Source organism: Folsomia candida, unplaced genomic scaffold (genome assembly GCF_002217175.1).
Source record: "Folsomia candida strain VU population unplaced genomic scaffold, ASM221717v1 Fcan01_Sc011, whole genome shotgun sequence".
NCBI lineage: Eukaryota > Metazoa > Arthropoda > Collembola > Entomobryomorpha > Isotomidae > Folsomia > Folsomia candida.
The window spans coordinates 3,909,643-3,927,388 of NW_019091203.1; the positions used below are offsets into that span (position 1 = coordinate 3,909,643).

The following is a 17,746-nucleotide window of genomic DNA, read 5'->3' on the forward strand; positions in this document are numbered from 1 at the left end:
CCTCTGGGGGTGAAATTACTTGTCAAAAAGTATTTTTTAAAGTTATCGATAGAATAGGAGAACCACTGGACCTCGCCCTATTAAAACATAGCCACTGGACATTCAAACAGGGCTCAGGTCCTGTTCATGAGACCATAATACTAAAATTCACTGCTGCTGAACCCCAACCTTCTGGAATATGACATGCGGTCCAAACTGAAGCTAGATACATGTGCTAAACCACGTATAAGTTTGAAATCTGAGAAAAAATCTGTCGCTTAGAGATGAGACTAATATTCCTTGGAATGAGGGCGTACTGCGAGTGGGATGTGGACTTTGGGCTCCTGTAGCTTCGAAAGGAGGAAATTTTGAAAAGTGCTCGGTATATTTTCTAGGGACTTTAATGGGTTTCTCGTGATATCGTTCGTTTTTTTTAAAATTCACTAAACTGAGTCCGCTACATTAATTTGTGTAGTGGTCAGAACTTATGGCAGTAGTATGTATCAGGACAACGAGTGGAATTCCGTGCCTACATTACGACTTACACATCGTCGACTTACACATTGTGATGTGGACATTCTTTAAAACGAAAAGATATTTAAAAATATATTTATGCCCTAAAATTTGAAAGATGTAAATAAAATGCGAAAATTAAGCGTACGAAATTTTAGGTTTTCAACCGTTAAGGTTTAAACATGGTTTAAATACTTTTTTCTAAATTAAATGTCATGTCTGAGGTATTATGAAACTTCGAGATTAAAAAAACGAGAATGACAACATAGGTGATGTACAGATTGGAGTGACATATATACAAACATTTAATCGAAATCAATACTTGTAAGTAAATTGCTTGTAAAATAATTGTAAAGCTTTTGGTTGAATTTTCCAAAAACACATGGCTCATAACATTACTGAAGCAACTCGTTGAAACAAGTAATTTATATGTCGAGTACATATGTAAAATCCAAATCCGAAGAAAAATTGTGCCAAAGTAAATTTTGTATTCATGAATTACAGAAATACCAGAAGTTCCTCATTATTAGGGAAACAAATGTGACTTGTCCAATTCATACAAATACTGCACACTTTATGTTTTATTCATGCATGAAAAATTTTAACAATTGAAGTAAATTTCTAATAATACAAATGGATGAATTTAATTGTGTAGAAAGTCATGTATATTTTTTTGTAATCGTGTCACACATGTAAAGATTGGTCAGACGTGAAGAATGTGACCAATTTTTGAGATGATGGCTTACTTTCGTTGATCCGGTTTTTACCGTTATAATTAACGCGGAAAGTGTAAGTTTCTTTGCTACATGTTTGACATAAAATACGTCACATGCTTTATGCACAGCCCCGCAGTAAACTTTCCACTTGATGCTAATTCCTTTAAAATATTGGTTGAAATTTTATGTATTGTAGACTGAAATAGTATAAAAATATTTGGTTTTATCCAAATTTAAATCAGACTTGAATCGTCCAGTATTCTAAAAACATATCAAATTTTAAAAAATAGTGGAAAAATGCATCTTCTCTTGCTAGCGACGCTTTCCCTGCTTGCATTTGGGAATGCAAAAATCGTATCGGAATTTTCCTCCGGGAACATTATCGACGAGGGGAACGACGCCGGGCGACAAAACAAGGCGACGAAATTTGCCCGTATGACGCTCCCCCTGCATCGGTATCATTACGTCGAAAAGGGCGACCATTTCTACACGACGTCCTGGACGGAACTCGAAGGTAAGTAACAGGGTTTCGTTTTTCCGGTCAAAAACGATTTTTTACCACGGCAGGTGGGAAAAAGTGTTAAAAACCGGGAAAAACGGTTTTTACCGTCCAAACTGGGAAATATGGCTGTCCATGTATTTAGTTCTTGAATAATCAATATTTCCGGAATTGGACTTCATATTCGTGATCTCCACGAATTTCTGAGAATTTTGATATATAATACGGGAACTTTTGATCAGTTTTAATTATTTTTCCAATTTTCCCATATGAACACATGTTAATTTTAGAGATTGTTCGAATTGAACCGTATTACCAACTAATTTTCTCAGAATTTGATGGAGAATACGAATATGAAGTCAAATTTTGAAAATCTCAAAGGTAAAAGAAGTTGTTTCGGATTGCCCCAAAACCATTTCCCACCCATTTTGGGTGGGTGGTAAAAATGCCTTTTTCCCACTTTTTCCCGCTGCCCTGGTCAATTTGGTTTTTACCAATCGAAACCCTGGTAAGGCGTGACCAATTTTCACATAATTTTGATCTATGTACAACAAAGTGTACACTTTTGGACAATAGGTACAAACAAAAATTTGAAATGGATAATAATATCCAACCTTAAAAATGCAAAGGTTAAAAAATTGTGAAGAAATAGAATTCCTGTTCGTTCAAACAAATCAGAGACAAACTTACAATGGAACCTTTTTTCAAGCTACACGAGATAAGCTTAGTGACCTATGCTACAAAATCAAGCTAAAACTAAGAAATGACGTGGTACTTATCTTTCCGTTGAATGGGCACTTGGAGGTCAAATATTTGAGGGCAAAGTTCACAGTTCACAGCGGCCTGTTTTTTTCTCAAGCGGGCGAGCGGAGGAGTGAAAATTTTCTCTTTCGAGGTCACTCCGCCCCCTTTACTCTCCCACGCTCGCACCTTATTCAACGCATATTATTTTTGACAAAATTTCACAATCTCCTAAATTGGTGCATACATTCATATAATTTTATATTTGCTTTTTAAAATCCTATTATCCGTATTAAAAAAGTGACGATGGGTTCAATAAATTAAAACTTATAATTTATAAAATATAGCGTATATATATTTATAGGAAATATAAAATCATATGAATGTATGGAAAGATAAGTACCACGTCATTTCTAATTTTTGGCTTGATTTTTTAGCATAGGTCACTAAGCTTATCTCGTGTAGCTTGAAAAAGGTTCCATTGTTAGTTTAATTTTTCTAAATGGTTAAAATCTGTCAGTCTGTCCGATAACCTATTAAAATATGTTGCTCCTAATTTTTCAATGAGTAATAGGAGTAAAATATCTTTTAACGTGGGTTGAGCATGAACTAATTACTAAAAAATTGTGTATACCATTCTTTAAAAATACAGAAATATAGATTGTAGATTGCAAATACATACACAAATTTTGATAAATTGACTCGATTTTGAATTAGAAATAATTCTAATTCAAAATCGATTTGGAGACAGACAATTAAATTAGGGGACAGATTATTATGTCAGAATCGACTGCGTGAAATTAATTATTTAAAAAAACCTTAACTTTTGATGGCTAGATGGCAACGACGCCTACAAATACGAGGGGATCGCGTGTCACATCTTCCCCCACCCGGAGGACGGCACGGTGCCCCTGTTCCGGTACTATTTGCCTTATCAGGGCGTTTTCGGGGACCATTATTACACCACGAACTGGGACGAGTTGGGGTCCGGGAGGAGGGGGTATGGCTTCCAAGGGGTGCAAGGGTACGTCTTCCCGACCCCGATGAGCTCCACGGTGGCCTTGCATATTTACCACAACGTGGCCAATGGGGACCATCTCTACACCACGAATTGGAATGAGTTGGGGGTGGGTGGGGGTGGCTACGTGTACAACGGAATTGCTGGCTATGTCGTGCCAGAAGCGAGGAGAATAAATCCAGTGAATGTGACCAATTTCTTGACAAATTATTGAAGTTTAGTAGCGGTTCAGAAAAAAGGGCTCTTTAAGATTTATTTTTTTAATCAGGATTTTTATGCTTTTGATAAGGTTGGTTTGTTAATAAAATGTGTACGTGATATATAAAATGCGGAATAAAGATGATTTGGGTTAATTTGTTTATCCTGATTTGTATTATCATAATGCAATTATATAACCGGGATATATCCCACTTGTACATAAATATGTACCTAAACCCGAGAAACATACAGTACGAACGCTAATTAATTGGTCATAAATATGTATAGTTCAGCAATGTAAACTTATTCTTCCGTAAGGCTTACACAGATATGAATATTTCTGTTTTTTCAAATTAATTCTTCCCCATAATCGAACTGGGGTTGTTTGGACTATATAAATATTTAAATATGTATACCTGCTGATACCTTAATGTACGTTTCGAGGCCTGATCATCAGTACAGACAGGTAAGTAAATTTCCATCCTATTTGTTGCAAAGTATCTTTAAATTAGGGAGGAATTCATACCTACATATTTGTCGAATCATTTCCCCATAATTATTACCGAACAATTGATATGACCAAGATAAGATTTGACCAAGATATTGTCTCACCTGTCCAGGCTTATCTTGATTGATGATACGTAAAATAGGTCCCATTTACTCCTGGGATTTACCAATTGACGTCAGTTCGATCCAGATACTTGCACAAGTTACACCTTTTTAAATTTTTACAATATTTCCAAAAAATGTATAAATTTATTCTATATATCTTTCTCTTTTTCGCCGGTGATGCAAATTCACACGGCACGATTGAAGGTGTAAAGTCCACAATTTTGGGTGCGGTCGACCCACTCCGGCGGTGTGGCGGACTAGCCACCCAACGCCAACTGAGGATCAGTGGGTGTGACGGGTACTGTAGATTCACGCCTGGGCAAATCTACAATTGCGAGAACGACTTTATGCCAAGTAAGACATGGTTTGTAAACTTGGCAAACTTTAATGTGTTTTTAATTCAGAAAATTCTGTACACTTGTAAAACTGAATTCTTTACAAATTTAAGAAGGTGTTTGGAAAAAATATACAGATTTTCTTAATTTTTTTCTGAAAATTTATGAAATTTGTGTAGGTTTACAAAAGGTTGAAACTAACTGTAAATATTTTATGCGAGTTTGACTTTTCTAAAATTGGTAAATGTTGGTACAAATTTGAAATTACTCGATTTATTTACGTAATTCATTTCCATGCATGCTTATAATCCTGTAAACTTTAACTCTTTCTCAACATTATTTTAAAAACATGTTACGAGAAGTCGGTTATTTTTGTTACAGAATTTTGTCCAAATTGTGCAACATTTCGAATCAAATATTTATTAAATTGCAGGTCAGGCCATCCCCCAGTTAAATTTGAGGGTGGAGATTTGCCTGAGCGGGGACATTTGTATGACCATTATTAATTACGAGATGCCCAACTCGTCCGTCCAGCCAGGATTTCTTTACACCGCGAAATACTCCTTCGTCCCGAATGACATCTTGTCCGGAAGGACGGTCGAATTTAGGGCGTCACTCCTGCACTCGAACGATCTCCATGTCGAAGTTTGCGTCGCGGCGGATGTTGATGTCCTCTAATAAAAGCTGAATACATTCAAAATCGTTAATAAATGATTGAATTTTGATGGTTTTATGGAAATCATGTCCCAAATTTTCTTAAATATGTACATGTAGAATTGTTGTGCATCCATGTTTCAAATGAATGAAGTAATTCTTACAATAAATTCCGAATCGAACCAAAAATCCAGCCGCTACTCATTAAATAAACATGCTTTGGTTTGACTGCTTTAAATAATTATTCAGTAGCATGCATACACTGTTAAAAATCATGTAGGACTTATGTGCTGGTATTGATTTGGTAATAACTTCTTACCGGATTAGTATCAATTTTTTCCTGAGTAATAAGTTTTGTTTAGTTAGTTTCTTTCCTATTTGTAAATAAGTTTCCGAGTGGTAAAGAAATTTTTCGGTCCATAACATTACCTAAAGTAAAAAATGTTCTCCTCAATAATGCTAAACTCTTTACCCACATGCACCAGTAGCCCTAAATATGTCTTCTAGTAAACTCCAAATAATTGGAGACAATTCGTCACCCGACGGAGGTATTCTATTTTTGGGTAATGATTAAGGAGATGTTTTATCACCAAAAGGAAATAGGGTAACAACTCGTATGTCAAGAGTACGTGACGTTGCTCTAGAAAAATTTGAAACTTTAATGTTAAAAAATCTTAATTCGCACAAAAATTCTCAATTTCTTATAACGACGCCACATGCATGACACATGAATTCTTGACTTGTTTCCCGTTGGTGATAAAACGTCTCCTAAATCATAACCGAAACACAGAGCACTGTTCATAGTACCTTGGCGGGTGTTAATTTGTCTCCAGATTGTTTAGAGTGTACACACTTTTCCATTAGGTATATGTATGTATTTATGTATGTATGAAGTGAATAAGGGTCCTGTCCCCGAGAATTGGGGCAGGCACACAATACGTACTGAAGGTAAAGTTTATAACTGTGTAGCAAGGAAAACTTACCCTTTTTCAAGCAACCTTGACACAAAATAACACAAGGGGCCATCCATATATTACGCCATCAAAAATATTCTAGATTTTAGTATCCACCCAGGGTAAGGAAAACTCCGGGGTTTTGCTATTGAAAACCCAAACCCAGGGGTATTACCTGGGTTTTGCGGGTAGTCGGGGTTTTGGGGTAAACTGTGGCGGTGTTTCATGCATTAAGTTGTGAAAAAAATCTATGTTTTCAGTAATTTCACAACAAAGTTGCTCATTAATTATATTTTAATAACTTATTAAACTGTATAATTTCTAGTACTGCCCTATTATCATAGTTTGTAAATTTTAAAACCATTACTACCCCGACCACCCGTGGGTATTACTCAAATTTAGTACCCCAAATCCTATCAAAAACCCACGGTATTCCGACCCCGGGTTTTACTGGGTCGGGGTTTTGGGGTTTCACTGGGATTTACTGGGTCGCAAATCAGTAAAACCCAGCGGGTTTTACTATGTTAAAGGGGTATTACTCGGGTTTTACTGGGTTTTACTCGGGTTTTACTGGGTTTTGCTCGGGTTTTACTAGGTTTTATCTCAAAGTCAAATACATAAATCAATGGAGTCAGTTTACAAGCACATATCTAACTCGAATTATGTACTCTGATTAATATTATGTAAATTTCTATATTTTTTCAAATTTGATTTTATGATTTAAAATTTACAGCTTAACTTGGAGTTTGATCATGTTAGTATTTTTCTGGGTGTTCCTGGCCTTTTGCATTGAAGTTTTATGGTAAATCTTGAAAAATATATTAATTTTACAAATTAGTGTAACATTGTAATTTTTAACGGTTCACCCCAAACATTGAGTAAAACCCAGTGAAACCCAGTAAAACCCAAAAACCCAGTAAAACCCAGTAAAACCCCGGGGTAGTGGTTTTCGAGGTAAAACCCCGGGTTTTTACTAACCCTGCAAAAACCGCAATACCCCAATACCCCAAAACGCGGGGTAGCTTGCCCACCCAAGGTATTAAGTGATAAAGAATTTTAACATGCGAACGATAGGAATGTATATGTACCTAAAGCACCCACCCACTAAAATTATGACATAATATATGAACATTCCCGAAAGAATGCTGCCCAAAACATCTCGCTTTCTTCTTTTTCCACCCTCACGGTCATTCAGCCTTTGTCTGTCCGGCAGAAACATTTCTGGAAATTTCTATAAACGTATCCTACTCTAAACTTAACTCAAAATGGGACAAGACTTTTTCCCGAAACACTACTTCTACGGGGTTATCATCTCCATATTAGTGATAACCCAGGCCACCTGTTACAAAATCTTTAACGGTCACGAAAACTTGGACATAAGCGATGGAGAGGGAGCGATTTATGATTGTGTCCGACTCTGCGCTTATCTTTTGGTGGCAATCTTAACCGTTCTGCTTTACCTGGCGGTCTGCGCTTATCAGGTGTGCACGGTTGGGCTGGAAGATGGCGGCTGGTTGGGCAAGGAAGAATCCAATTCCTCAATTAAACGTTCCAAAGCTACTCAACTACACGACAAGGTACAAAATAATGCCAATTCATTATCGACTTTTAAAATTTCGAAGAGCGGAAAGACGGATTTCGAAAATCGTAAATGTCAAATAACGTTAAGAATTCGTTTCCGCGAGGGAGCGCCAACCACGGCGGAGGTACTTGACGAGGGACTTGGACTTATCGGTGAACAGGTACGGATAAGTGTTAAATGATTTGGAGTTTTCAGACCGAGGTTATGTATTTAATTATTATTAACTTTTTATGTTATCATGACCGACAGTCAAACTTTTTTGGAGTATTCCGTAATTTTAATACATAGATCACAAAAATTTCAAAATAGTTTTACATATTTATTACATATTTCTGAGTAAATATATTTTCAGCCAGACAAATAGTTTTGTTATTATTTGACAAATACTTAAATCTTTTTTCCACAAATACAAGTGTTTTTTGCAAATATTATGTAACTAAATTATCCGCTCAAAGAAATTGGATCACAAAAAATCCAGAGAATGAAATTTACAAGTGCAATTTTTGCCAAAATGCATATTTTTACTGTACGGGCGTACATATTTCGTGAATACTATGTCGTGTTTTTGTAAACACGCACCAATTTGTCGTAAATTAATATCCATCCCCTCGTAATTTTCTGTAAGTGTATAAATGTTTATTTGGATTTTACTGAATGTTTCCAGTTTGGAGATTCGAGTTCAGCAGAAAGTGTGGACTCAGACAATTCTTCCCAGGCTGCGACAGGTAGGATAATTAGCATCGAATTAAGCTTGAATTTATTTTAGTACAAAACGTATAGACTGACGGTTACATACGAAAATTTGTAAACGCTGTATACGATTTTGTCATCAAAATTCAAGTTACGATTTTCACTACGCTTGACTCCTTATTTTTTCTACGTAAACCATTTTAAAATACGAAGGATATCTATAAAAAAAATTAAATTTACGTAATAGTAAAACAAATTCTACGAATTTACCTCGGAGAAAAATTTGTTACATGTTTTTCTTTTTTGCAGACCAGGTATTTTATCCCCCAGAAAAACCTACAAATCGGACAGAACCATTTATGAAAAGTTCGAGACCCAGGGAGCAATTTGCATGCATATTTTGCAACAGGAGGTTTACAAATGGTTATAATTTATCGATCCACGAGGAGACCCATACAAATGAGAAGCCATTCTCGTGCGATATTTGTGGAGAGATGTTCCGGAGAAAGGAGGAGTTGAGGGGTCATAGGTATAGGTACACTCAACACAGAAATTTGTCAAATCAACACCGCCGGTGTCAATATATGACTTAACCGACGTGGTTAGAATTGTGATTCCGAGTGGTAATGAAATTTTTCCGTCCGGTCATAACATTAGGACTATCAGTATCAAAATCATCATAACTCGGAATCAACATTTTAACCAAGGCGGTTAAGTCATATATTGACACCGGCGGTGTTAATTTGTCAAATTTTTGTTTTGAGTGTAATAGTTTTGATGTTGTCGGGATAACTGGTAACATCCTCATGGTAACAATTTCCACAGATACGTCCACCGCAAGGATAAACCCTTCAAGTGTACCGGATGCGGAAAGAGCTTCTCTCACTCTCGAACGCTGGCCGTGCACAAAGTTATTCACAGACAAGAGAGCCAAACCACCCCAACTGTTCCACAAACCATGTTTCCATATTGAGCGAGAAAGTGAGAAAAACTCGGATTCAGGTGGGATCCACCACCATCGCGCAACAGTGCCGTATCCGTCTCACTTTCTCTTTCACAAAAACCATGCAGGATTAATTAAATTTTTGCTTATCAAAATCGTTTAATTTTTGTCATTATTAATTCACATACACATGTTTTAATTTCGGACGATAAGGATAAACGAAATTTGCTTATCTGAAAAATTGATAAGCATAAAGATAAGCCCCGTAGCGTTAATTTTCGGGTGGATATCGTAATTATAAATCCAGAAGGGTTTAGTTTTAAATTTTGGGCTATTTGAATAAGCGGAATTTGCTTATTTGAAAAATTGACAAGTACAGTGACAAGCCCCTTGGCATTAATTTTCTACTGGATATTATTATTATTAATTTCGATAAGCTAAAGTTTTTAATTTGGGGGGATTAGATAGTTAAAATATCCCAAATTTTAAGTTCGGTAACTAGTAGCAAGGGTTTGTTACGGTTCTTGCGTGTTTAATTCTTTATCTGAGGCTACATATGTAACTATCGTGGTTTGGTCAAAATCGGAGCGCAACCGCTGGCGTCATCGCATTGTTAGATACCTTGGTACTTGGTACATTGACATTTAAAGAATTTTATTCAAAACTTGAGCAATAATATCCTTAATTCTACCGCTATTCTACCGCTTCGCTAATAATTTATCACCCAAGGGTAGTATCTGCTCACCCCCAATGTCAACGCTCTGGTGATAAAATATTGCCGAGATCTGAGCCAATTTGCTACCCTAAGGAGACAACTTGTTACTATAACCCTCGAATTGCATAGTAACTCCGCGGGTGACAATCGTATCAACAAATTATTGAGAGGGTAATTTGACAGGTCTCACAATGCCCTTATAGATAACTCCAAATCATATTTGGACCCACCCCACGATAGGGGGTGTGGTCAAAGTACAAATTTGAAATTTTTGTTCAAATTCAGTCCAGAAATTGTTTTCACCGAATGATAATATTCCATAGTTTTACGAAATATTGTTAAACAACTGCGTACACATTAAGATAGTCTAATGTACAGATACTTTTAATATGTACAATTAGGGCTAATTGAACTCAAGTTTAATCAAAATTAAAGGGGTTACATATGAAATATTCTGTTGGGGTATGTTTACTAAAATGTAGCAGATGTATTTCGAAATTGCTCCAGAGGTTTCTTTAATTCAAGATTATTGATTGTGTGGACATAGACAATATATTGGGGCATATTTGGATATGATACATACATATTTACTCCTTAATTTAATTATTGAGTTTAAACTTTAAAGGTATATTTGTTATAAATAAAGGAGAGTTTTTACTATTCGTTGTGACGATATTTTATTGAAATCTGGATACACGTTATGATCTCTGGAAACTTGTATAAAACACATGTGTAATTATTTCCATTTCGATATTTGTTGGCTTTCACAGTGAGACTTATTAAGGAATCTGTGCATAATCCGACAAATCCACATGTTACAATTTGCAAGGGATATGTAGCTCAATAAATAATTTCCACATTTTTTTCACAAGATTCAATAATTCTGTCGAACATTATATTGATTGACATCGTAGAGCTGATCTTTACATTTGGAGTTTTTCGGGCAGAGCCTCACCCTATTTGGTCCCTTCCGATCGACGCGATATCTCTATAAGGAGAAATAATCAGAATGAGATTGGCCGAATTTGGAGCAAATGGTAATTTTTATTTTATTTTTGGCAGTACCAGTGGTCGAGGTGGCCCCGTATTTCTTACTGAAACGTAAAAAAATATGGATTTATATTTTTCTCCGTTTTATTAAAGGGTGCAACCCTTTTATGGAAATGTCTTGTCAATCTATTCAGCTGTGTGTCTGCCTGCCTAACTGTATGTCTGTCTTTCCATCTGTGCACTGTAAATAATTTTGAGACGAATCGCCACCCGCGGAGATACTATAGTGCTCTATTTTTGGGTAACGATTTAGGAGACGTTTTATTACCAGGGGGAGATAAGCCAAAAACTTGTGTATCAAACACACATGACGTTCTGAATTAAACAAAATTGAAAATTTTTATCTGACAATAAGATTCTGTTTTACATGGCAGTATTGAGTTTTTTATATGACGACGCCACTGTGTTTGATACACGGGTTTTTGGTTTATCTCCCCATGGTGGCAAAACGTCTCCAGTAAATCATTACCAAAAAGTAGAGCACTATAGTACCTCCGTTGGGTGACGATTTGTCTCCAAATTATTTAGAGTATACGTCCACCCGTCTGTCTGTCTGTCCATCCGTGTGTCTGTCTCCTTAGCTGTATGTACTATGTCCATCCGTCCGTCGGTCCAACCGTCTTCTCGTCAGCCTGTCCATCAGTCTGACGGGGTATGACTTTATCCCCTCATTTCATTGGTAAAAGTGACATTTTCTCCAACAACCCATGGTTTTCGCCCTTTCGCTACGTTCGTTTCAATTATCCTTTAAACTTACGGATCCTCTCCCGCTGGTAGTACCCCTTCCCGCCACGGTACCCTGGCACGTAGCTGACTCGTTCAACAAGCCGCGGAGGAGGATCGTGTCCAAAATTCCCACCGCCATCACTATAATTATCCTCGTATGCGTATCGATTAATTGGAGGTCTTCCCGCAACAAAGGAAACAATTATCGCGAAGACAAACTGTGTAAAATCGAATCATAATTATTTCAACAAAATAATTCATTAGAGTTTGCCTGGTTACAGCTACATACTTTAACAAAAAAAAATAAAGTTCGCAAATTTTTCTGCGTGAAAAAAAATCCTTGCAAATTTGCTTATCTGAAAGCCTGGCTTATGTATTTTGCTTAATAAAATATTTTTTCAAAACTAAATATGCTGCGATGCAGATACATAAATATTTATACACATACATATGCGTAGTAAAATTTTTTTTGTAAAATTAGTTTTACGACTTATGTATGTTTTAACGTACGAACAAAACTCACCAGAACACTTCCCAAATCCATGTGGACTATTTTGTCTTTATCAACTAACGTATCTCATTTATTTATTAGTTAAAAATAATATAATTCTGTAAATAAATTTATTCACTAACACTTTTCATGAATAGAACATACTTGAACAGAAGACTTTTAAATACTGGCGAATAAAATGAGCTTAATAAAATAGCGTGGACACGTTTACGTATAAGATTTGCATGCATTTTATGTGACTGTATGTGCGTACATATAACGGGCCATGACCGATTGTCGTGACGGATCAGGATTTTATGCGAGATTTGTGGGCCACAAATTGTGGCAAGGATTTTGTGCACCTATGTATATATGCAAATATGTATGCAAATATGTATTGTTGGATTAGATATGCAAGTAAAACGCATATTGTAAAATGTGTGCTGTTTACAGCGGTGTGTCACTTACTTTAAAGCAATTTTTTGCGTAAGTGTATTTATAAATGCTTTCAATTAATTTTCTGAAATAGCTTCACTCTTAAAAATTTTAAATTATGTTACCCTCCTCAAAGTAAATGTAGTCTCAATTTCAAGAACTGTTAAAAATTCGGTTGAACAAGAAATATACAATACTCCATAATACTGGTATTGAGTTGGTAATAACTTCTTACCGGATTGATAGTGGTTGGTCTCTGAGGTGTAAATTTTCTAGTACAATAATGTTAAATGGAAATTCCCGTTATTTATTACCGTGCCGTTTATGTGACATATATGTCACACAAATAATGTATACATATTTATTTATACTCCAGCCTGTAAAGATTTAATACCTTTTCTGTATTAAAGTAAACTATAGTAAATCCAGTATCATCATTTAAAAAAGAGTATATTTTTCTATAAATTACGTAAAGTTTGCTGAATTTTAAATTCAGATTGCATTTACTTAAGGTAACACTATTTTTTAGCGTGTCCCTTTACAAGTTGAAAGATTCCAATATATGTACGCTGTTATTTAGATACACTCTTAGCAACTTGGTAAAGAATTCCTAATAAGCGTCTTTACCGAGCTCTTGGTAATTACGCGTCCTACAAAAAGTATACGGGATTATTACCGTATCAATACCAAACGGGTAACTAGCCTTCCACCGCAATATTTTAAGCTATCTTTATAATTTTGGTAATAAATTTCTACCAGCTGGTAATAATGTCGTTCAAACTTATATAGCACTCTTTACCATAATTTTAATCAAGTGCAGTACAAATTTTTTCCGTTGTGGTGCTGATGAGATCTACATTTTGGTGTAGTTTATTACCACACGGGTAAGAATTTTAATACATTTTGTATGAATTGTGAGACGCTATGCAGCGGCGCTTTTTTCAGTTTTAGTTTCCGCTCAGCTCAACTCAAGTCAACATGCCGAAATAATCCCCGTGTCCAATTCCAAATTCTGCATGTGGGAAAAACTGATAAAAACCTTTGGAAATTAAATAGGATTTTAGGAAACAGGTAAGTATAAAATTATCATAGGTAGGTTCCTTATCAAGATGGTGATCGAGCACCATCTTAATAGGAACGAGTTTATAAACGAGTTTATAAAATAAACTTATGTTTATTTTTTCAGTGAAACGAAAATTTGAGTTGGAAATCGGAGCAGAGATTTTTCTGCAAGACGACCAAGGGGGCGGAGATCGACGACGAAGTATTCCTATCCTTGCTGAAAACCTTATAACCCAAAACTTTGAATTCTTTGTCAAAGGCGAAATACAAACCGAAGTAAAATTGGATCCGGCCTGTCCAGTTTCATCAATAATTTACGGTCAGTAATTTATTAAGCTTAAATTATTTCTAGTCTGCAACATATTATATCTTTCTAGCTGCACGTCCTGATGAGACGTCGATATCCAGTAATGGTTTCCGAAAAACCCAAATTTCCAATGAGGTTGATATTTTCAGTCAGGTTACAATCATTTAATGATATTCTTAGATATCCGAAATCCGAAAATAATTATATAAAATTATTTTTAATTTTTGAAGATTGTAAACGCTGCAACGACTGAGAGCGCCGAAATTTCCGTTTAGTACCAGAGTGCAATCAGAAAAACTGCTTCGATAAACCGTCGTCGACAACTTTAGTTAATGAATTGGTTGCGTAGTTATGTAATTGAGGTGAAAGTTTGAGACGCTTAAGAATTCTTAATATTTAATAATATATTTAATTTGACCAATTAAATTTCAGACTTTCTCCTACAACCTCCGACCAGAAACACTTAACAGCTGTAATAATTAAGCTACTGCCTTCATTGAGATGTTCTAAGTCAGGGGACGGTCTGGTGAGTGAAAATTTCGTGAATTATTTAAATTTGCTCTTGTATTGAGAGTTTCTAAAAATTGTGAATTTTTAATCTGCAGGACATTTTATTTGATGACGTCAACCGATGTGGACTCATCCAAAATCGACGATTTATCAGAATTTGAAGGGGGAATAGAAGAATAAATATGTAAATATGTATATGTATGTATGTAACTCAATAGTTTGCATTATTCTTAAATTTTGTAATTATGTAAGTATGTTTTAAAATGATTTTACAACGAATATAATTGATTAAAAGATTATTGTAAAGAAAAGCAAAAAATCCATTCTTTTCGGTGGAAATCTGCACAACATTTGGTAATAATGGGGTATACGTAATGCAAAGCATTAATACCGGTATGAATAGCACACCGTGTACAAAGTGGTACGGTTTATTACCTGGCGGTAGACATTTTACAACATATTGTAGTACATCTGTCATACATCATGGTGTTAATTTTATCCCGAAAAGTGTTCTTTATTACCACTTCGGGTTCAATCAATTTCTTTACCAGCCGGTGGTTATTATTACCGTTTCTGCAGAGTCATATACGTGTGCATTTTGGTAATGATTTGGTAATGATTTTATTTAGAGTGTAGTGCATGTATGTGCAAGACAAAAAGTAACGTAAATAGTAGCAAAAATGCAGTATTCACACTTAAAAAACCTGATCCAACATTTCAACCAACACTGACTGACCATCTATTTATTAGTGAAGGCTGCTTCGTCGTTGGTGGTTCACGCCGTGTTTAACACTTGAGTGGATACGGTTTTACGCTTGCCAAGCAGGAAGCATTGGTGACTTGCTATATGTACAGGCTGAATAACTAGATAATTTTGCTCCCCATTCACTCCATTAAACGGTTACAAATTAAATTAAAAAATCGATTTTAGTTCCTTTAAGTAAACAATGGTGACACAGCAAAATTTGTAATAGTTAAGGTGTATTACATACTTATTAGTAATATACACATATGTATAGGACTAATGCTAAATCCTTCCTACATACTTATCCTTAGCACTGTAAAATTCGTAAATTCTGCAAACTTAAATAGAAACTTTGAAAAAAAAAGTTAGAAATATTTTAAGGGAAAATTATGTATGTAGCTCACAAACTTTTATGAAACTATTCATTCTCATCTTACAAAAGCGTCTCATTATTTCCTAAGTTTGTAAATAAATATTCTAACCAAAATTAACGATTTGAATTTTAAATTTCCAACACACTCTTAGGCAACTGGTATTACATCATTACTGTATGGGGTGCATATTACAAGTGCGTGTATGTGCATGACTCTTACCGGCACGGTAATGACAAGCATTATGGTTCACAAGTCGGGTGATAATTTAAAAAAAGTTTCCCTTGTAAATATGCAGGCGAACGTTATCAAAAATAAAATTTGTAGTCTGGCAAATGCGTAACAGTTTTATTCGAAATTTAATTTAATTTCTGAGGAAATTGGGGAAAGGGTTGACTTATTCGTACTTTTCCATTTTGTCGATAGCAAGGCGAACATTGGTTTCGGTGTCGTCCATTTCAGACTCCCAAATCATTTTACCTCGACTTATGTTTCCGGGTAATTGACCCTCTGTCGGAGTATTTCTGGCGGTGCGAGAATTCGCAGGGCCTTTTCGCATTATCCTCGGCGCTTTCCGCGCAATTCGACCGTCGTTCGCGACTTTTCTAGCGACCCGGCCATCGTTTGTACCCTTTCTCGTAGCTTTTCTCGCGATTCGGCCATCGTTCGGCGCTTTTCGAGCGACTCGACCATCGCCTGTACCTTTTCTGGTTGCCTTCCGCCCGACGCGACCATCGTTCGGCGCTTTTCTCGCGGCACGATAGCCCCCCATTCTCTGACCAAGGGCGGCCGACGCTACAACCACCTGTGAAATTAGAAATCGTGTTAATCCATGTTTGAACTGGGGTATTAACTTTGTGATTAAGGTGATTTTTCTGTGATTTGTGATATCACTAGGGCAAAGTGAGACATTAACCTATAGTAGAACAAAACTAGATTAAACTGGGTAAATGGAAAACATCTAACAAGGGAAGGTCCCCGACTGCTTATCGTGTCAAAGGTACCCACCATGTTTTTTAGAATCTACTAGGACGCCAGAGGAAGGATTCATTCATATTTCCGTGTCAAACTCATATGTGGCGTCGTGCCGTGGCGCCAAATTCGCCAAATTTGAATGTTTTTATTTTTGAAACCGCCATAACTTTTGAAATCCTTGACGGATTTTCAATATTTTTGGCAAAAATCATGACAAGGAGTTCAACTTTCATATCCCATGAAATTTTTTCCAAAATTATCGCTTTTAACTTTTCGCAAAATTTCATAATTTTCTTACAAATGGGGGTTCGTCGAAAAAATGCTAAAAATATCTCAAAAATTAGAAATTTTTGATTATTGTTTTTTTCTCGAAAATTTCGACGTTTGTGATCATTTTAAGCATACAAATTTGAAAATCCGACATAAACTGCAAGAGTTATGAGGGTTTGAAATTGGTCGAAAATGCAAATTTTTAAGCTTGGTGCCACGCCATGGCGCCAAATATGAGTTTTACACGTAAATATCAATTAATCCTTCATCTGGGGTCCTAGTAGATTCTAAAAAACATGGTGGTTACCCTGGACACGATAAGCAGTCGGGGACCTTCCCTTGTAAGTTTAAAATATGTAACTTTGAAGTATTGAAATTTTTTACTTATGCATATTAGAAACATTTAAACTTGTAAATTAAAAGTAAAAATTTGGAATATGTAAATTAAAAGTATTGAAATTTATAATATGTTGTATAATATAAAATGCGTAAATACCCACCACGGCCGTGGTCGCTGCAAGGAAAGTCGATAAGAGAACCTTCATTTTCCGTCTGTTATACGAAATACGAGTTCATCTTGCTTTTCAACTCTTAAATTGACATACATGATCTGCACCCTCGTTAAAATACTATTAGATGAAATGCTGTATTTTTCCA

General features: G+C 35.7%; 5 protein-coding genes and 1 long non-coding RNA gene across 7 annotated transcripts; 4 read left to right on the forward strand and 2 right to left on the reverse strand.

The window, feature by feature from the left end:
• The first annotated feature begins 1,447 nt into the window (after window positions 1–1,447).
• LOC110855010 lies at window positions 1,448–3,827 on the forward strand. The gene is made up of 2 exons (XM_022103442.2): window positions 1,448–1,722; window positions 3,286–3,827. Exons 1-2 carry the CDS (start codon window positions 1,506–1,508, stop codon window positions 3,678–3,680), a joined length of 612 nt encoding a protein of 203 aa, XP_021959134.1. The 5' UTR covers window positions 1,448–1,505; the 3' UTR covers window positions 3,681–3,827.
• A 507-nt stretch (window positions 3,828–4,334) lies between these two features.
• Window positions 4,335–5,454, forward strand: LOC110855043. The gene is made up of 2 exons (XM_022103477.2): window positions 4,335–4,630; window positions 5,045–5,454. The coding sequence occupies exons 1-2, from the start codon at window positions 4,411–4,413 to the stop codon at window positions 5,287–5,289; spliced, it is 465 nt and encodes a 154-aa protein (XP_021959169.1). The 5' UTR covers window positions 4,335–4,410; the 3' UTR covers window positions 5,290–5,454.
• A 1,974-nt stretch (window positions 5,455–7,428) lies between these two features.
• Window positions 7,429–10,684, forward strand: LOC110855162 (zinc finger protein 85-like). 2 transcript variants are annotated; one of them, XM_035855857.1, is made up of 4 exons: window positions 7,429–7,960; window positions 8,465–8,525; window positions 8,800–9,025; window positions 9,316–10,684. In XM_035855857.1, the coding sequence occupies exons 1-4, from the start codon at window positions 7,484–7,486 to the stop codon at window positions 9,461–9,463; spliced, it is 912 nt and encodes a 303-aa protein (XP_035711750.1). In that variant the 5' UTR covers window positions 7,429–7,483; the 3' UTR covers window positions 9,464–10,684. The 2 variants fall into 2 exon arrangements, with proteins under 2 accessions (XP_035711750.1, XP_035711751.1); XM_035855858.1 differs by having other exon boundaries at window positions 8,800–9,019.
• Window positions 10,685–10,808: 124 nt separating this feature from the next.
• LOC110855099 lies at window positions 10,809–12,583 on the reverse strand. Its single transcript, XM_022103521.2, has 4 exons — window positions 12,448–12,583; window positions 11,956–12,142; window positions 11,214–11,242; window positions 10,809–11,136 (listed from the first exon to the last, which is right to left on the reverse strand). Exons 1-4 carry the CDS (start codon window positions 12,466–12,468, stop codon window positions 11,023–11,025), a joined length of 351 nt encoding a protein of 116 aa, XP_021959213.1. The 5' UTR covers window positions 12,469–12,583; the 3' UTR covers window positions 10,809–11,022.
• Window positions 12,584–14,313: 1,730 nt separating this feature from the next.
• Window positions 14,314–15,000, forward strand: LOC110855090. The gene is made up of 4 exons (XR_002548420.2): window positions 14,314–14,371; window positions 14,449–14,580; window positions 14,651–14,744; window positions 14,824–15,000. It is a non-coding gene; the product is annotated as an uncharacterized LOC110855090 (long non-coding RNA).
• Window positions 15,001–16,033: 1,033 nt separating this feature from the next.
• Window positions 16,034–17,654, reverse strand: LOC110855097. The gene is made up of 2 exons (XM_022103520.2): window positions 17,590–17,654; window positions 16,034–16,649 (listed from the first exon to the last, which is right to left on the reverse strand). Exons 1-2 carry the CDS (start codon window positions 17,632–17,634, stop codon window positions 16,242–16,244), a joined length of 453 nt encoding a protein of 150 aa, XP_021959212.1. The 5' UTR covers window positions 17,635–17,654; the 3' UTR covers window positions 16,034–16,241.
• Between the last annotated feature and the right edge of the window lie 92 nt (window positions 17,655–17,746).